The sequence below is a fragment of the Penaeus monodon genome, chromosome 10 (assembly GCF_015228065.2).
Source record: "Penaeus monodon isolate SGIC_2016 chromosome 10, NSTDA_Pmon_1, whole genome shotgun sequence".
NCBI lineage: Eukaryota > Metazoa > Arthropoda > Malacostraca > Decapoda > Penaeidae > Penaeus > Penaeus monodon.
In genome coordinates this window covers 25,680,175-25,701,671 of record NC_051395.1, presented here as the reverse complement: position 1 = coordinate 25,701,671, position 21,497 = coordinate 25,680,175, and the positions used below count along the sequence as shown (strand labels likewise).

Here is a 21,497-nt window from a genome sequence, read left to right as displayed (position 1 = left end):
AGGATGGATATCAGCAGTTACTTGGAGTGTGGAAGGAGCAGGAGTTGTAAGATTTGGGGGCTGAGTGTCAGTTTCATTAAGTAATCTTGAATATTTTCAATAGTTTCTTCTGAGGAGTTGGTGGGGAGTTTTGGGGGATAAAGGATTTCTTGTGAGGGGGGAAAGAGAGGATTGGTGTCTCAAGCGTAGGGGCAAGGAAGGTGGAGGTGATTGTGTGGTAGGGGAAGAGGGGGTGGAACGTTTGTTCTGTCTGTTACAGGTAGTGCGAGGAGGGAGAGGGGAAGGTGTTGGGGTTGTAGTGGTGATTGGAGTATCTGTAGTAGAGATTGGAGTGTCTGGGTTTAGGATGGCAAAAGAGTTTGACTGGGAAAGTAGGAGGTAGAAGAGGGGGAGTTAGATGTAAGGGGGGTGGGTTTAGGAGAATTGGTAGAATGAGCAGTATTACTGGAGTAAGGAGTAAGAGAGAATGGTTAATGGTTAAAGCAAGATAAATGTGCTAGACATCTAGGGTCATGTAGCACTATAGTTAATGTTAGGGAAGGGTGGTTGAGTTGGTGATTAGTTGTCTAAGCTGGGCAAAGGAATTGGTGAGTGAAAGGGTTTGGGTGGGGTGTGGTAAGGAATTAGATTAGATGAAGGATATGTATGCGTTTGAGGAAAGAGAATAGGTTGTTGAAGCAGAAAGTGTGGGATTCTGTAAGGATGTCTGATAGGTTGGGAGGTCGGTGAAGGGAGGATAGGTGGGGAAAGCAGAGGTATGGTTGTTTCAAAGCGTGGGCACGATAATAGGATGTGTGGGATTGAAAGGGGAACATTACATAAAGAACATAAGGGTTGATCAGATTGTGACATCAGATAGGAGTGTGTTAGACGGGTGTGGCCAATGCGTAAGCGGGTGAGAGCGGTCTCCCAACGTCTGTTCCGATGAAATGGAGCTGACCAGGAGGAGATTGATAGTTTTACAGAATGTAATTTATTAGTGCGGTGGCTTGACCAAAAAGATTGCCATCGATTATACAAGAAGGTCTTAAAGTGTAGGTAATAATCCGTGGCTGGGATACGTGAGAAGCGTGGTTGGTATGATGTGGACATAGCGGCGTGGCGTGCTAGTGTATCTGCCTGTTCATTACCGGGGATTCCAACATAGCTGGGCACCCAACAAAATTTGATTGTTTTATGCTGTGTGGACAGGTAGAACAACCAGTTCTGGATCTTACAATCAAGGGGGTTGGTGGTGTGTATTGACTTTATGAGAGTTAATGAGTTACGGGAGTCAGTAAAAATTGTAAAAGAGGAAAAGGAGTGAGTATATGTGTTTTAGAGCAAAAAGGAGGCATACATTTCTGTAGTAAGGACATTGGATTCAGGAGGAAGGGAGTATTTGAAAGTACGACTTGTGAAGATTACTGCAAAACCAGCACCGGAGGTGGATTTGGAGCCATCAGTATATACATGAATACTAGAGGAATGAGTGGAGACATGGTCAAGGAAATGGGTGAGAAGGACAGTAGGAGGGATATTTGATTTTGGTGGGTCGGGGAAAACAGAAGAGCAAATATGGGGGTGAGGTATAAGCCATGGAGGGACGGAATGGACAGAGAACGGGAGAGGTTGGAGATGGGGGAAAGGGGAATGGGAGAGGAGGGTATCCATGCGAGTGGAGAAAGGAGTAGGTAAACGTGGAGATGAAGCTAAGGTAAGAAGTAGGGATTGGGGATAGTTAGTTTTTGTGAGGGAAAGTTGGTGGAATCGAACATAGCATCGGAGAGAGAGAAGGGCACGACGTCGAGATAGAGATGGTATGCCTGATTCAGTGTACAGGCTCTCAACTGGAGAGGAGCGAAAGGCGCCTAGTGCTAAGTGAAGACCACAGTGATGGATTGTATCAAGATGGTCAAGGAGAGAAGTTAAGGCAGAGGAGTAGATATGGCATCCATAATCAAGAGTGGAGAGGATCAAAGTAACATGAATATGAAGGAGAGTTTTGCGATCTGAGCCCCATGATATATGGGATAGAGTTTTTAAGATTCGAAGGCGGCGGAGAGCTTTTTCTTTAATGTGTAGAATATGGTCTCGCCAGCACAGTTTGGAGTCAAAAATGACATCTTGGAATTTGCCAGAGGAACGGCATTGGAGTGGAGTGCCATATAAGAAGAGTGGGGATAGGGGACCTACACGTGAGCGAGAGAAAAGGATGGAGAAAGATTTAGAGGTAGAAAAGCGGAAGCCATGGTTTGTGGCCCAGGAAGATACTGATGAGATTGCAGATTGAAGACAATATCATTAACAACAAGAAGGAATAAAGTGGTACTGAGCACACTGTATACAGTGGAGGATCAGTGTAGCAGACGGAGCCAGTGACCTCACCTCGCTCCCCCCTATGCTTCCTGCAGCTGCTGCTATCGCTCCTCCAGCTGGAACGGTCACTACTTATACCGAGAATGACCTAGGCCTCAGAGAGTCCGTCGCCAGAGACCAGCGCGGTAAGGTCAGCTCCGCCCCCTCTCCCTCCGGGCAGCTGGCCGCGACCCGCACACCACCATACCCATAAGAAGACATGTCTCGTGTGTTTTATACTGCGTGGTATCAACTCTCAGAAATAAAGAGTCAAGCCGTTAGCAAGTATAACTACCCTCTGTTCACCATTGTACTAAGGATGATAGCCTTTTACAAAGTGGAGGCAGCGAGGGCCATTGCATCCTTTTGGCATGCATCACGGACACACCACCCCCGAAGAAAATCCGCTCGACCGCTTCAAGACATGGCTAAGAAAAAAATACGTAAGTACACGTTTGGGCCCCCTTTTCTTATTTCTTTTCCCTTCCTTCACCCATACATGTGTTAAGCCGTTGTTTTTTGTTGGGTTAAAAGGTGCTAATGACAGCAAATGGCACGTTCTCCACTATTCTTCCACCTCAGATCGCATTTCCGTGCGATCGAGTATGTGATCAATAAACATGAATATCGTTCGTTAGTTAAGTAATTAATTATTTTCTCTCGTTTTTAGAGATTTATATTGTTTCATCTGCAACGAATTTAACGCGTTCGTGATTTTATCTTATCACGAATACCATTTCATTTTATCTCGTTCCTAACCCTCGCCCCCGACCTGACCGTCCCTTTTCTTTCTTTTGCGGTCACTTTGGATTAGAAAAAGGTTATTTTCCTGTCTTGACCTGACCTCACTTTCTCTTTTCCCGGTCGGTGGCGGCGTGGGTAGGTCAAATGACCGCTTGGTTACCCCTGTATTTGGTTGTTATTTTTGTTGACGCCTTGGGAATTAACCATAGCATCGTTACATTGCTTTTTGGTGACACGTTCTATCGGCGCTAGAACGAAGTATGTAACGGAAATTCATTAAAATTCATTAGTTTGAATATAGCGTAGGATCTTCCCTCATATCATAGTGCACAGAATTGCCCGATATTGCCCCGGGGTTGCGTAAACGCCTAATAGATCTGCGCTCCGTCGTTCGAGAGTAGGTACAATAAACCGAAGTTATTCGTTCGTTCGGCTCCCTTTTGAGTCAGTGTGACCCGCGGTTATGTCCGTTAATTAATGTAGGACTAGGGTTTAAGCTAGAATCATTATTCGCTTATTAATCACACCTTTCTCACCCTCCTCAAGTCGCTTGCATGTTTTGGGTACCCCCCCAAGCGTTTGTGTGATTCGTGAATTATATATCCTTCGGGAATTTTGCGAGCGCCCATTACAGATACGCAGAAGAGAGCAGGGTTATTATATTCCTGGCTCAAGTCGCTTCAGTCATATACGGGTATAGGATCCCCCCGTTATTGAGTTTTATTGAAGTCTGACATGCAAAGCTAGACATGTACCTCGGCAGTTCAGATTTCCGACCCCGAGAAGATTTGCTTGAAAAAAAATTGGCGAATATTTTTTCATGTCACCATTCATTCATGCGCACATTCTGTCGCATATCATTATATGTTGAATTCAATGTGGTAGTTGAAATAATCTTAAATAGCTAGCATTGCTAATTTACTTCAGTTTTATTCAAGCGTAGGGGCAAAGGAAGGTGGAGGTGATGGTGTGGTAGGGGAAGAGGGGGTGGAACGTTTGTTTTGTCTGTTACGGGTAGTGCGAGGAGGGAGAGGGGAAGGTGTTGGGGTTGTAGTGGTGATTGGAGTATCTGTAGTAGAGATTGGAGTGTCTGGATTTAGGATGCAAAAATGTTTGACTGGGGAAGGGGGGTGGGGGGGAGTTAGATGTGGGGGGTGGGTTTAGGAGAATTGGTAGAATGAGCAGTATTACTGGAGTAAGGAGTAAGAGAGAAACCACGTCGACGTGCTTCCTGTCTGGCTTCACGTAGTGTGAGTCCAAGTTTGAATCTGGGAGTTGCTACGTCAGACTCAAATTTGTAGGTGGGGCAGCCCCTATAAAATACATTATGGGGGCCGCCACAGTTGGCACATGTGCGTGATTGTGCATAGCAGTTAGATCGGGTATGGCCAGGTTGGGCACATAGTGGGCATCTGGCTGTGGAACGGCAATGTTTGGCTTGGTGTCCTAGACCCCAAAAATTTTGGCACTGACATGGAGGAGGTTGGTAGGGACGAAACGGAGGGATTCTCCTCCTATGTAGACGTTAAAGGGGAAGGTCCATGTCTACGGAAGGAAATTTTTGGGGCTATGTTAGGGGGTTTCTTTCGAAGACCCCTGGGGGGAATGGAGTAGCATTGTACTGATGTTGCATCATAGTCTGTGAGACAGGCAAGTAGGTCTTCTCCACAATCTGCCCAATCTTTGTCATAGTTTTGGGCAATTTGCTGGGGAGATTGGAAACTGTTCCGGTGCAAGTATTGAGGGTTGGATGGGGGTTCTGCAAGGATGGGGTTTTCCATATAGGTCAGTTAGTTTTGTAATGCTATAAACTTGGTTTTCGGATGTTACTGTGACAAACGGGAGCGGTCGGGTCGCTATGGAAAGAGACTTTAAACCCACTTGTTTTTGGAGACATTGTTGGAAGAGAAGGGTTTTTTTTCAGAGTAGGGAGCTGTGGGGGGGGTTCACGAAAAATCGGTCACATTTGGGTGCGCTAAAGAGAGTATTAAAGAGTGTTGTAGAGATAGGGGGAGTAGAAAGGGCGGGGGCGTGACGAAGTGGAGTAGTGTTGAGGGGAGGTAGTGTTATGGAGAGGTGGGCAATAAGGCTGTAAGGTATTAATAAGGGAGGATGGGGTGGTTGATGTTGGAGGTTGTGCGGGTAGAGGTGTTGAAGTTGAGCATGCTGGGAGAGTGGAAATGTTCCTTGAGGGTTGATTGTTGGCTACTGTACTAGTAAGCATTGATGAGGGGGTAGTTATTGCAGTGTTCAGAGCCGTGGTCAAAGGAGAGCCTGGGGTCAGGGAATCGGGTGGGTTTACATCGTTGAGGCTATTTGATAAAGGGGCAAGCCTCATTGCCCCTAATAGTGGGGATATGTTTTCATTACTGGCCATGGTAAGCCTGGATTATGTTGGGGATAAAAACAGTCCACCCCTCAGGGTCCCCTTGAGGGGTAAGGGCTAGGTAACTAAATCAGGGGAATACCGTGCCCATGGCTCCCTCAGGCCGTTCAGGACTGGCACAAAGTCAGCCTTTCATCCTTTCAGCACGGCTCTCACACCTTAGGAGGTGGATAGCAGAAAGGTTTGGTGAAGGGACAGAAACGAAAAGTGGGAAGGAAGGAAGGAAGGAAGAAAGAAAAAAAAATTGTTGAGTCGAGGGCTGAGTCCCAAGGTTGGGGAGTTCCCCATCATTGGGTCCCAGTCTCCGCCTCCTAAGCCCCGGGCAATAACAATGATTGGGGGGGGAGGGGAGTCATAATGTTGCCATTTGAGAAAATATCTATTATTGCTGTTACAGAAATATTGTGTAGGTGAATTCGGCTTTAAGCATTTTCAATGTATAAAAAAAAAAAAAAAAAAAACTTTTGTAAAGTTGTTGTTGCAGAAATACATTCGCCTAGGTGAAATCGACAGTCGATATTTTCAATGTACAGTTTTTGTTTTGTTTTTTTCTTACTATTATTTATTCAATTTGATTATGACTGGAAATCGCGGCCCAAGTACTTGATGTCCTCCAGGCTAGTAATCAAACAGCGCTAGTTTTTTCTTGTTTTGATAAATTGCTACATTTTTCCCCTTTTTTACTTGAGAATAATGCTTCGGTGAAACAAAAAATACATTATTTTCTTTGAATGTTACTAAAACAAACACTGATACTTGTTTATTACATATACCTTAACAAAAGAAAAGCCAGACCGTAAATAGTACAAATCTGATATAGTATCTGATGAAAAAAAAAAAAAAAAAAAAAAAAAAAAAAAAAAAAAAAAAAACGAAATCAAATTTTAGTAATTTTAAAAAGACTGTCCGTTTTGTTATGTTGACAGTTGTTATTCAAATCCTCGCCGCAGCAGCTGCAAAATGCCTGCTCTGACTGCTTGCTCGAGAACGATCTCACGGAGAAAACGACATATCGCCTTGAGAATTGCATGTAGAAAATGCATGAATGAGAATGAGAATGGCTTCACAGTGCAAGATATGCATTTGTCGTAGGAAATGTTGCCGCCGTAGGTCAAGATGTAACCAGACCGCGGCTGATTAGGAAGACCATCGAATCAGACAAGGATGGCACTGCCAAACAACCTCGTGATGGAAGACTTGAGAGAGGCATAGTCCTGCTGTAGAATGGTTGACTATGTAATATGATGATGTAAATAAAAATGATGATGATGATGATAGTAATTTAGTAATATACTGGTGATAGAGAAATGGATAGACAAATGAAGAGATACATACATACGCAAATACATATATAAACATGCATGCATATATACACACTTGGAAACATATGGCTACACATACAGACAGATAGATATCGGTATTATTTTCAGTGGTAATACACAAAATGCTTTTATCATTTGTTATATTCAATCAAAAATTATCTAAAGATAATACATTCCATACACTTTGTTTACATACACACATTCTTTCAATTGCTAAATTTAATCAAAACGGCTCATCATAATCCCACAGGTTATTCCATTTATGATTAGTTGCTTTCTCTGAGTAGCTTGAATGACCAATGAGCCCGTGCTACGTTATCTCTACAGAAAAATAATATAAACCGCCATACAGCGAGCAGGTGCACTGAATACCAGTTAACTCTTCTCAGGGAAGGTTTATTCACATTTCATACCTTTTACCAGCGACGTTGGAATGGGAATCGTTACTGCTGCGCCACAAGAAATTCTGAATGTATAACAGCAAGTTTGTTTACCACAATTACCACAGCGTTGATTTTAAAGGCGCTACCACACGATATCTATTTTAAATATATATGGTTATTATTCATCGTGCAGTGGAGTATTCTTTTCTTAACAGGCTGTAAACCCTTTTTAGCCATGCCCGCTTCACCGATTTCCGAACAGTACATAAAGTCCGCTTCTACTTCCAACCAATTAAGAGATTATGCTGACAAGGAAGTTGAAGGAAGTGGGAGATTTCGATTTACTGCAAGGAAAACAATGTATGACCATCTTGGTACAGCATATCAAATGACAAATATACATCTTGCAAAACGGCAAAAAAAGCAAAAAAAACATTTAAGTAAGAAAGGATAAATAACATTGCAGAGGGGAGGTAACGAGTCTTGACACCACACATGAGCGTTCGTGTGGGATAGCTCTACAAGCCACATACCCGAGAATTGCCACTCAAATAAGCCTAATGCCCGGACCATGCAGGCAGCAAGGTACACAGATCCAAGGAGTTAATTAAAAAACATCTGCAAAAGATACCCAAAGAGACTGTGTGATTCTTTTACTGAACTTGAGAAAGCTAGAATTGATCAGCTACCATTCATCTACAGCCTCCTCTAATGTTACTAAGCCCCCCCCCCCCCAATCCCTTGGTTGTTGCCATGAGGGGGCTTAGGAGATGGGCACTGAGGCCCAAGGTAGAGTGTCACCCTTAGCCTTGTCCTCAGCCCTTTCTGCAACTAATTTTGCATGGTCTTTTCTTCTTTCCTTTTGCATTCTTTCATCCCCTTGATCTGCCCACTTATCCTAATAGTTAAGAAATTTTTGCCATTTTCACCATAATACTTTATCGTAATGCTCCCTACTCCCTTAACTTCTTCCTCTTTTAACAAATTTTATTCTTATACTATACCCCAACAGCTCCCCCTCTCTACCCTCTTCACTACTATACTAACCTCTAGTATTATTCAACCTGTAACTTTACCCTAATCATTAACTCATTCCTAACCCTTTTTGCTTTTATACTTTACCATAGCACCATATGACCTTTGTCATATAGTACTTCCTTCCTGGGGGGCTTTGCCACCAAGACTCACACTATCACTGTATTTAGAATATACTGCTAATGACCTCAGATGCTGACATGGCAGAAAATTATCAATAAAAAAAATAAATACTGTTACTACTACCTTGCATATTCAAAATACCCTGTTTACCCTCAAATGGGATCATAGCATAACATTTTGTGATGCATCATAGCATCATATTCTCTAATGGGGGTTTATTATAAATGCCATCTTTTGTCTTTCAGGTATTTCCATGCATTTAGTACATTAACATTTATTACATGTCAAACAAAAGCAAATATTGAAGATACATATTAATCTGTCATTGTCAGCCTTCTTTGAACTAAAATTATCTATAAACAAAGTAGTGTTAAAAGAAGGTTCAGACAGTTTCATATCGTGGAAGTGCCAGAATACTGAAACGTTACCAAGTCACCAATGAGCCAATTATGAGTACTACCTATCTCACCTGCTTAACCGTCTCCTTGATTTTTATAAATAAATCCTGATATCTTATATTGCTGTTAGTAATGTCAGTAACAATATAATAATTATAATGTCTATAATAAAAATAACAGCATTGATATTGATAGATAAAATTAAATATAATAATAATAATAATAATAAATAAATAAATCCCACAAAGTCAAGGAAAGATGAAATCAGGTGAGGTCATACTACTAATTGACTACTTTATCGCTAAGCTCTTGCAGAGCTCTCCATGTGCAGAGACATTTCACAAAACAGTACTAAAGTGAACACATTTCATTGGTGATGGTGGGTTAACTATAGAATATAAAATTATCTAACAATTACAAAAGATCAAGAGTATATAAAATATATAATTTTCCAATTTGTTATTCATTATGACAATAATTAAATGCTCTTCTACTGATTCAGCATATATAAAATGCTTGCAAAATTCTCTATCTTGCCATAACAATTATCAAAAATACACTTTGCATTAGTCATAAAGTATTTTTGCTTCATTATCAGCACTTTAATTCATTCTGGCCAGTAAGTAATCAGCCAAAGTAACTACATCAGTAATTACAAAAGAACATACCCCACATAAACTCATAAAATTTTACCATTCCTCTGAAAATATGCGTGGATCATCCAACACCCAACAAAACCCTTTAATTTCTTAAGAATTGCAGAGCCCAGAATATATGCAATCTTTGGAAAATTGCGCCACAGGAGTCGGGATACCTGTTTAGCTATCAGTATTGTAAGGTCCCATGATGTGCTGACTACCTTGCCCTCCCACTTCTCAACTAATGCCCCATCTTCTCCAAGGGAATACTCATAGGTCTTGAAGATTGGAAAGGAGAAAAGCACACGAGGAATGACCACATCCCAGATCTTTTTCAGGTGTGGAGAAGGCAGTTCTATGCCAGCCAGAGTTGCCAGGTCTTCCATGTATTGGAATTGGTCATTTTGCAAGATGTGGTATTGGTTTTCTTTCCATCCTTGCTTCTTCCTCTCTCCAGCATAGGCCTCAATCTCTGATTTCATTTCAGCTGTCCTTGGTAAACGAGTTTTCCCTGTTAAGGTTGCAAGGAAGTACTGTACCTGTGACAAGAAATATGTATATGATGTATACAGATAGTATCTGGTGAAGACTTTCCCATTACTATTTCCAGTCTTACATAATCAAGTAAAAAATAAATATATCCAAACAACATATTCCTTACTTCCTTAAAATATATTCCTACCTGGTAGTTTATGAGTGGGAACACAATGATACGTGATGGGATGCCTATAAACCCCATGGTGGGAAAGGAAGCATTGATAACTTGTTTATACAGTGGTTTTACATGGTTATTCTCAACTGTGATGCCACATTTATCTTCAAGAAATGGGAAGGTATATTTATAGCCTGAAATGGGAAAATATTCATGGTTATAGGCTTACAAGTATGAATTTTGGATTATGTTATAAGATTATCTACTGTATTCTGCAACACAATTCTATTTTCAAGCATAAAATTAATGCATAGAATTATAGTCAACACATTACCAGTGCAGTATATTATGCAATCTGCTTCTTGGAAACTTCCGTCTTTAAGATAAAAGCCATTTTCCGAAGCTTTCATTATGCCTGAACCTTGTTTGACATTTGGAGGCAACTCAGAAGGGAAGGGAACAGGCAGGTTGTGAGAAAGAAGTACCTAGAATCAAACAACTGAAGTAATAATAATAATAATAATAATAATAATAAAACCAAAGAAAATTACATGTAATATTATTCTGTTATAGACCACAGTGATGTATTTTCTTTTTAGACTGGAAAACAAAATTCAGCTACATTGTTAAAAGTCTAATTCTTCAACAATTTTTGGTTCTCACCTCCTTGGCAACAGCAGATACTTCCATTAAAATATCCAGCCCAGAGGCCCCAGCACCAAGGATTATAACTCTGGAATCTGTGTATGGTGATGGTTCACGATAGTCATGACTGTGAATTTGTCGACCCTTGAAATCCTCAATCCCTTCAATAAGTGGCTTTTGAAGCGTGGAGTAGTGCCTGTTGAAAGTTCACATTACCTAGTGTTATTGCCATTTTAGAGACAATCATTTCACTCAGTGACATACTTAAGAATTGAGATAAATGGATACAGGCAGTAAATAATATGTAAAGGCATGTCTAACAATTGGAAGAAATAAAAAGTTCATTATTCAGACATCATCATCCTTAACACTTGTCATTTTAATATGGTATGAACTCTACATTTCAATTATTAATTATTCTTTGGCATAATTTCAAATTACGTAGTTGGTTAAAATAGCATTTTGGTATGCCATGCAATGAAATATTTTTTCTATCCACGATATAAAGTTTACAATACTGACAAAAAAAAAAAAAAAAAAAAAAATGCTAACTAAAATAATAAATAAATCAATCAAAGTACAGTACATATGAATTTCAGCAAATCAAGTAACTGTAATACACTGTCAATAAATTTCCATCTTCTCTACTTTAAAATTAAAAGAAAATATGAAAAATACTCTGGAATTAATACCCATTGCAAACAAGCAAGGCATCACAGGTGACAGTACTGACTACATCAGTGGACAGATCTTTCACTGTAACAGCCCAGCATGGAGGCCCTTCGTCACTCTCCAATACAGACACATTCTCTATATGGTGGCCCAGCTATAAAATGAATAATTATGGTTAAAAGGTTATTTCTTGTGGGAATAAAATATTATATAAACAAATACATTAGACAGATATTCAGTGTTGATATTACAAAAACAAGCAATCATTCTGAAAAAGTTATTAGGATATGCAGCCCATTTTTCCACATACTGGTTTGGTTTCAGAAAGAATGAAAAATATCTAAAAATGTAAAAAAGATCCTTTTTAAAATAAATAAAATAAGTAATTAAAAAAGTTTGTACAATAAAATATATTAAGAACTAAGTTACTGAAAATATTCCTACTTTAATATATGGATGAAGATTGAAGTGATCAGCATAATCTTCCAGGTATTTGAGAACAGCTGAGTGATGAACAAAAGATTCTACCTTACTTGGAAAGTCAAAATCTGGGAATTTCATGATCAATTTTGGTAAATTGGTCCTGGTGATGTAAAGGAAAAAAAAATCAAAACCTATTAGTTACCCTGCACATAATCAATATGGAATTACAAATATCAAATCATTAGAAAAGCACAGCAAATACACCAACAATCTTATACCAAACAAATATCAAACAAAAAATATTAATACACAGGTAACACACCTCAGGCTCTCATACATGCTTGAGTGTACTGGAAACCCTCTGCTATCTGTCCCAATATCTTTCGAGAGCCTCCATGTACCACCTATCTGCGACGACTGTTCCCATACTATTGGGGTCAGCTCCTCTGAGACAAGATGTGTCGAGTAGCACAGAGACCTGCTGCCCCAGCACCAATGACTCCTACCACCTTCATGGTTCTGCAAGAATGTAATAGTAAGAGGAGTAATAATAACATTAATAATAATAATAATAATAATAACAGTGATGATTATAAAATAATATATATATATAAATATACATAATATATATGTATGTATATATAAATATATAATACATATGTATATCATAATATATATATAATATATATGTATATATATATATATAATATATATATATATATATGTTATGTATATATTATTATATATATTATATTATTATATAATAAAATATATATATATATATATATATATATAATATAATAGATAGATAGATAGATATATAGATATATATGTATATGTATATGTAAACACAAACACACAATTTTATTCCTGCTCTCCCCATTTAAAAGTAAATATATATAGTTTTTGAAATAGATACATATAATAGTATATTTTTCTAATGCTAAATCTTATCTCCTCATCTTTCTTTCCTTCGCTTCCTCTTTTAATTTTTTTTTTGATTCTATAATGTTGTAATTTCAACTAATGTTTAATGCAAATGTCTACTATCAAACCATAATTAGATATGCAAATTTGCTACAAGACAAATCATATTACACCTATCATTAATTTATGTTTATTTGTTTCATTAAACTCTATATTTAATCCTTTTTAGGCTAATATAAGTTATTTTTTGTTAGTGAAATAAAATAAGTTAAATTTAGTTGATTTACCTACACAAGAGTATGCTAATTAGGTTATTTTCTGCTGAATTTTGTTAAAAGATACTTTATGGTAAATATCAGTTTAGTTTGGGAAGTTTTCATCATAAATTAATTTGGACAAGTTATATATACATAGATATATATATATATATATATTATATATATTATATATATATATATATAATATATATATATATATATATATATTATATGTTATATGATATATATTTATATATTTATATATATAATATATATATCATAATAAAATATATATATATATATATAATATATATATTATATATATATATATATATATATATATATTATATATATAGTATCCTATTTAATCTATAAATTTTTAAATATAAATACTGACACCTATAATTTTATTATAATTTTAGTTTATGTTTTTGTTTTGTGGGGGGTTACTACATCAGACACCATTTAACAAAAAGAAATGCAACAATCTATAATCCCGATAGCAGGGGAGGGCATGAAGTAGATCAGGGAAATTGTTGGGTAAAACAGGCTGAAATAAGAAGAAAAGAGAACAGAGATAAAGCACAAAAAATACTTAAAATCTGATCATGAAACTCTACGGACATCGTCGCCATCATTCAAAGTCTACGCACCGACGCGCCAATCTTCGAAAACCTCTACGGGAACCAAACCCATTGTTCGGTAAAAATCTACGGGATTTCACATAATCCACATCCCCCGTGGTGATTGTACATTGCGTCCTAACCAATGAACCAATCTATCCTTAACCCTGTGGGATTTATACACTACGATCTATATATTCCCAAGCCAGGACTCCCGGGTATTATATTTGCCTAGCCAGGGGGCTACGCAGCCTGGCCCCCAGGATAAAACCACATACCTTTATGTAGCGAAACACCTAATGTTTCTTCGCTTTCGTCTATGGTCGCAATTGCTTGGTTTCTAATAACTTTTTTCGGCATTTGGGGCACTTGATGGGTTCAAATATCAGGCTGTGATAGAGACTAATGTCCATTTGTCCTGTATATCCACAACGTGGCTTGAAAAATGACCCGGGATCGACGTAACACTGAAAACGAACCATTTTTCATGCGTTTCTCGAAGTAATGGCTCGCTGGCCTGTCAAAATCTAGATGTGATTTGATAAGTCCCGATAGCAGGGGAGGGTATGAAGTAGAACAGGGAAATTGTGGGGTAAAACAGGCTGACATAAGAAGAAAAGAGATGTGTAAAAAAAAAAAAAAAAAAACCGCTTAAAATCGGACAATGAAACTCTACGGACATGGCCGCCACCACTCAAAGTCTACGCACCGTCGCGCCAACTTTCGAAAAACTTCGGGAACCAAACCCATTGTTCGGTAAAAATCTACGGGATTTCACATAATCCTGGTGATCGTACATCGCGTCCAAACCAATAAACCAACCTAACCTTAACCCTGTGGGATTTATACACTACGATCTATATATTCCCTGGCAAGGGGGCTACGCCCCCTGGACTCCCGGGATATTATATTCGCCTAGCCAGGAGGCTACGTCCCCTCGACCCCCATAGTATTTTATACACCTAGCCAGGGGGCTAACGCCCCCTGGACCCCCAGGGTAAAATCACATACCTATATGTAGCGAAACACCGAACGTTTCTTCGCTTTTGTCTATGGTCACAATTGCTTGGTTTCTAATCACTTTTTTCGGCATTTGGGGCAATTGATGGATTCAAATATCAGGCTGTGATAGATACTAATGTCTATTTGTCCTGTATATCCACAATATGGCTTTAAAAATGACCTGTCAAATCTCCCGGGGGTAAAATGCGCGGGCGCACAGGGTTATTGTACAAAATACCAAAATACTACCAAAACACGAAAATGAAGATAATAAAAGGTAAAAGAACCCCTTAATACATAAATTTCGAGAAAAGGGACGCTGATAATTACAAAATTTTTGTTCTCAATGCAAGGAATACTTGGAGATCGCACAATGGATACGCGTCACATTTGCTTTGTTCTTGCGGGGGTAAAACAGGGAAGGGGATTCGAAAACGGAGGGTGGGTTTTTTTCTTTCTGTCCTGTTCCATTTCGATTGCGCCTTTTTGCCATAGGATGTAGTGTCTTAAGTTTCGTCAAGGAAACCAACCCCATCACTTATTTTACTGTAACCCGGGTTGACTCAGGGAAATTTTTTTCCAAAATGCTATAAAATGATAAAAAAAATTAAAAAAATTGAAGTTTTTTTAGAAAATAATTTTGCAGAATTTTTACTGTAACAAAAATAATTCCTATATTAAACATGAATACCACGGCAAAAAATTAATATTCCTGACCCTGTATTTTTTCCAAATTAAATTTTTCCCTAACAAATACTAAAACCCCCTGCCTTATGTTAGGGGAAAAATTTGCGCTCGGGGTATTATTTATACTTTTTAGCTGAAATGTACTTAATTTCGTTCTTTTTAAAGTTTTTTATTTTCTTACTCAAAAAAATGAGACTAAGAGTAAGCACAATATAGAAGATACGGAATTTTAGCCAAAGGAGCTGTTGCGATATCCAATGTCAGACCCCCAAAGAAGATTCAATATTTTAAAAATTTCTTTTGGGCCGCATATGGGTCTAGAAAATCCCATAATAATAATATATAATTTATCTAAGTTTTTTTAAAATTTGTTTTCGGTATTGCCTTCGGGAAATTTTATCAACGCGGATGAAAGACGTGGCACACCCTGACACATTTCCTTTAAAAGGTTTGAACCGGAGCCACCCTTTGGGCCCCGGGGGTTAATTCGTACAGTCAAATTTTCTATGATGAGATTTTGTTACATCAGAAAAACTCATTTTCTCTGGTCTATAAGAAGTTGATGGTCAAGCATATATGATCGTTGGGGGGATTAAAAAAAGGGGAATTGTGCGCTTTACTCTATGTATGAGGGGGATCTACGTGGCACTACAGAGGGTTTTTTACATTTTGGAAAAAAAATTTTCCCCTTTAGAGGCGTACATAAAGAAAACATAGTCTAAATGGTAATGAACAAAACAAAATTTTCCCCTTGGAAATATGGGGTATTCACAGTGCATGAAATAAAGACCTTATACCAAATAACCTCTTTGTTATTCAAATCCCCTTTTAAATTTAAAAATGGGTATTTTACGAAATCTATCTTCTGATACACTTAAAATTCCCAACTTCTGGTTTACGGGTTTTGTAAATATAAGCTGGATTCTGTTGTGTGGGAAATAAAAAAAATTTTACCTTTTCTCTTTTTCACTCTTTAAAATGGTAACGAATATCAATATGTTTTTATCTTTTTTTGATTTATGGATTTCTGGCAAAAATTAAAAGACCCTTTGGTTTCAACCCTAAGTCACAAATTTTAACTTAAACCAATAGATCAAATATAATTCTTTGGAAATTCGCTTTTTGAATGCGTAAATAAGGGCCCGTACTCGCTTCACAAGATGAAATGCAATGTTTTTTTGCTTTTTACTTCCCCAAAATATAAGTGGTCCACATTTGAATTGGAAACAATATCCTGATATGCTTTTTTTTTCTTTGATGATCCCCAGTTGAAAAAAAAATCCCTTGGGTTGAACTGGTTTTTATTTTAAATTAAAACCCTATGTCATGGTGCCCTTTTAAGTACTTTAAAAAAAACATGTTTAGCAGAATTTAAATTTAGCTTTTGTGGGGTTTTACATTTGGAAAATTTGAAAAAAAATAGCCAAGCTCGCAGACCTGCTAACATAAGAGACTACCAACTATTTCTCTGTAAAGACTTGCATTAAATTTAAATATTAGATCCCACTGTTTAGGGGTTTTAAAATTGGATACAGGGGATATTTCTTAAACAAACTGGGATGGTTTGATTCACCTCAAGAATTTTTTTGTAACAAATGAATTCCAAGAAACATTTTGTTTTCCTAAACAGTCAGAGATTCCTTAATTTGTTTTATCGGGTTTTTATGACAATAATTAAGTCACCACCCATAAGAGCACAACATATCACTGTGCTATCATCTTTTGATACAGACAATGATCACTCTGTGATTCTTAATCCTTTTGAAATAAAAAATTTATGGATACATATCCCCACCCGACATTTGGGTTTCAGACCAAAAGTGCTTTTTTAGTTTACGTACAAAAAATTCCATCACTATCTTTTTCCCCATAACCTTTGGGGTTTTTCATAAAAATTTATGATCAATATCATATTAAAAAAAACTGTTTTAACATCCCTTTTGGGGTATTACCCCTTTTTTTTGTAAAATACATCCAAAAAGCACGAAGTGAGAATTCTTTTGTTGGTGCAAAAGTCTCTCTAGTATGTCTTTTACCTTTTTTGGCGACTACCTTGTTTGTATTTTTCTTTGCCTTTGGTCCCGGTTTTATGATAGACCCCCTCTTCCCCCTACAGCGTAGGTCTCACAGTATGGTAAGTTTTCCCGGGTTGTTTTCTTGAAGTGAAAATATTTCCTCGTCCCTTGCTTTCTTCCACTGGGGGCCCCCTGGAGATGAAAAAAAAAGCCTCTTGATAGGGGCTGAAATGGGGTTTTTGGCATCGGTAGAATGATGTATAAAAACTATTATGGCACACGGAGAAATGTCGTCCCGTTTACAGTAATGTGTCATTAATTTTTTGGGTTTCCGCTTTCTCGATTGGTTCTTTTTCTTCACTTGGTTTTCTGGTGGGTTTTCTTGATTTTCTTTAAGTATTTTTGCTGAAGTCAAATCCCACCAATAGTCTTCTTTATCAAGTTTGCCGTCATTTTGGTGGCTCAGCTCATGGTAAGTTTTCCATGAAATTTAAAACATCCTATTTTTTCCGTTTTTGTTTTTGGGAGTAAATAAATAGGCTGGACTCGGTATAATACCCCAAAAATCCCTCCTACTTCGGATCAAGTTTTTGTTTTTTTGTTCCTACAAAACATTTACTCCAAAATTCCTTTTGTGATGTTTGGCCCATCCAGTAAGCCTCTACTGAGTCTTTGAAATTTTGGGGTTATAAAAACCCGTTCCCAATAAAAAAGCAGCCTTTACAGCATAAGCCCACATACTTTTGGGGAATTTGGGGCTCAACGTAACATGGCCTTTTCAAAAAATATTTTTGTGATCTCTCAACTTTCCATTTTTTGTGGAGAGTATTTTCAGAAAAATTTTTGTTTTTAAACTTATTCCTATAAGGAGGTTTAAATTCCTGATTTGTAAATTTTGTTCCATGGTCACATCTTTGTCTTTTTTTATTGCCCTAGGTGCGTTTAAAAACCCCTTCATTTCATGTATTATACCCCCTTTTTTTAAAGAGGTGATTCTAAGAGTCCTGGTAGTCTTAAAAAGAGATATGTACTGTAATCCTTTTTGCGGATCAAAGTCCACTATTCACAGGTACTAAATCCCAAAGGTTTTTTAGCCTTTTGTCAGGCTTTTTATTTTATACCCGGGCATTTACCAAAAACACATGTGGTAAGCTAAATTTTCCTTTTCCAAAGGCACCCCCTCGACAGTTGCTTCAAATTTGCACATCCCTTTCAAACCCATTTTTTTCCCCCGGGGGAGATATTATGCAATATATATAGAATATATATATAATATATATATATATATAGATATATAATATTATCATATATATATATATATATATAATACATATATATTAGATGCTTATAAATATAATATATTATATATATATATCTATATATATATATATAATATATTATAATATATATTATATATATACACTTATACTATATATCTCTTCAATATATATATATATTCTATAATATCTTATATAATATATAGTATATATATAATCTTACCTTATATATACTATATATCTCTCTATATATCTAATTATCTATACTCTCTATCTATGTCTATATGCCTATACTATATATATCCTCAATCATCTCAGGGGCTAACGCGACGGGGTCGCATGGGCCGCATCCCGCCTTCGCTTCCAGCCACGAGGGATCCTCGAGGCGAGTCTCCATAGCGGCACACGGCCATCTCTAATCCGCGACAGGTCTCGTCGAGCTGCCCAAGCATGATTCCTAGGACGTCCCACAGTCCCCTCCACCCACGTGTTTGGCTCGCATAGAGACAACCTGATGGCATGGTCGTCCCCATAGGGAGGCGAGCTAGGTGGCCATATATCCTAGTTGGCGATCTCCGGATTAAGTGCAAGTACAGGTCCCATGCTCAGTCTCACGGGTAACCGGCCGTTGGACACGTGGTCCTGCAAACTGTACCCATATCCGGCGGAAGGGAACTGTTACAAAGGCATCACGGCGAGACGTCCCAAACCACTGGATAGCGTCCAGGTTTTCGCTTCGATAAGGACAAACTGAAGTATTCAAGGCCTTGAAGACACGCAGCTTGGTCCTTCTGCATAGGTACCGACATCTTCTAAACGCTCTTGTTGATCGAGTTCATGGCTCCTTTTTCCAAGATCAATCCGTCTACTGACTTCCTTGGTCTGACACCCAGTGATATGGACTGACGCTACCGAAGGAGTGTAAAACTTCTGTACTTCAACGTCCTCGCCCCAAGCATGGATCGACTGAACGGGTTCCCCTAACAGGCCCTAAGTCCCTGAATCTTGGTCTTGGTCCAGAGAACCTCTAGGCCTACGGGGCTCGCTCATTGCTAAATGCATCAAGAGCTGCCACAAGTGACTCCAAGGACTCAGATAGGATTGCAACATCGTCGGCTAAAGTCAAGGTCTGAGACCTTAATATTGTCTAGTGTTGCTTCCGCACTGACTGTGGCTAGTAGCTCTGCCCATTATCCAGGTCCATACAAGGTGTTGAAAAGTGTGGGTGCAAGGAAACAAAAGAGCCTTGCCTCACCCCTGAATTAACGGGAAGAAGTTCGAACGTACCCCCACCACACTTTTACACGCACTTTCAGTACCAGTATAAAGGCTTGGCTATCAGGGCCATAATCTGTGTCGGAATTCCCTGAGCACTCAGGATCTCCCATAACGATTCCCGATGCAACCGAGCAAACGCCTTCTTGAGGTCGATGTAGGCTGGCGATCAACCCCACTACAAACGCACGACGGCGTTTCCCAATTTACTCAAAGCGCTAGTATAGTGGTCTATTTGGACTTGCCAGGAGTAATCCAGACTGCACCTTGGCCCTATTTTTGTTGTGGGGTTGTGTTTTATGCTCGGTCTCTGATATGCGCTCAGTAGTGGTTGCGGCTCTTTAGGAAATGTGGGCGAGAACCTTGCCTGTATGCTGATCAGTCGTAATGCCACGTAGTTGCTACAGTCCCCATCGATTTCCCCTTTCCCCTTCCAGAGAGGGTGACCACTGGTGTGGGGTGGGGGGCATATGAGGCAAGAGACGGCCCCTTAGCAGGTCAGGGGGATGGTACCGAGACTGCAATGGCAGTCATGAACTGTATGCAGGCCCCGAGCCATAGGTTCACCCCCCAGCCTTTAGCAGTTCAGCAGGATATCACATAATGGCCTGTCAGCTTTCCCACTCTTCAGCTTGGAAATCGCTAGCCTACCCTCCGTTAGGGTAGGAGGTTCCTCACTGAATAGGTGAGTCCGGCACAGGCACTGCTACATTGTAGTGACCGACAAGGCTCGTTTATAGGGTCAGATTTCGACACCTGTACTTGACTAATATGTATTTTTAACAAGATGTGCCACGGAGCGGGCCGAGCGGTAACACTCTCCAGAGGGCACGGGTGGGTTTGGGAATAAATATTGTTCATGAAATTTGAATCAATCATTTTTGAGCACACATATAAACACATGTCGACTGTGTGGATATTCAAAAGAGCCTGGGGCACAACTTCCTTACTAACAAAGAACATAAAATGAGAACAAACAACACATAAAAATAATTATTAATTAAAAGCTTGATATATATATTATACATGAACGACAAAATATAGCAAGAAGCTTGCATATACTGCTGGTTTACACATCACTTATCTTACAAAAAACTGCTCGTATCCTCCGTCCGCACAGGGGGTAAAACACCATTATGATACACACACAAAAAAAAAGGCTTTACTACGGCTCATCTCTATATGCCCCTACAGCAGGGCTAACCCTAAGCAAGCCGTCTTCGTACAGGATCTCTGGCTCTGCTAGAATACCCTTGCTTAAGTCAATTCAGCCGTGTATGGGGAGAAGAGTACCTGTAGCCTGGGCCGAGCGAGCGTGACTCCCTCGTTTATCTCCCATACTCTGTCATCGTCTTAGAGGCGTGGAACAAGCAGTTTACGTATCTGGGCTTCGAGGCTTTATAACATAAGATAAAATATCTTTCTAAAAAAAAAAAAAAAAAAAATGTAACACAAGGCAGCAAACAGGCCATAAAACGAACAAAGGAAACATATTCATATTATTAAAACAAACAACACATAAACATGCCGTTGTAACGGCCGCACGGAGGTTGCCACTGGATTGCCACGGTGGTGTCCCTGGTGGTCAGAAGTGGAGATTTTCAGGCATCCATCAGCCTTCCCGCGAATGCTTGGGACCCCCTGACGACACGCCGTTTTCTTATTGTTCACTACAT

The 21,497-nt window shown here is 38.8% G+C and overlaps 1 protein-coding gene across 1 annotated transcript in view; it reads right to left on the bottom strand.

Annotated features, from left to right (window-relative positions):
• The window catches only part of LOC119577973 (flavin-containing monooxygenase FMO GS-OX-like 2), a 24,374-nt gene extending 9,824 nt beyond the window's left edge, over positions 1-14,550 (bottom strand). The window contains exons 1-2 of the mRNA XM_037925672.1: positions 13,844-14,550; positions 12,217-12,277 (exon numbers count right to left, since the gene is read on the bottom strand). Of these exons, the coding sequence (XP_037781600.1) occupies positions 12,217-12,273 (57 nt within the window). The 5' untranslated portion in view covers positions 12,274-12,277; positions 13,844-14,550. The remainder of the gene's footprint in view (positions 1-12,216; positions 12,278-13,843) is intronic.
• Positions 14,551-21,497: the final 6,947 nt, after the last annotated feature.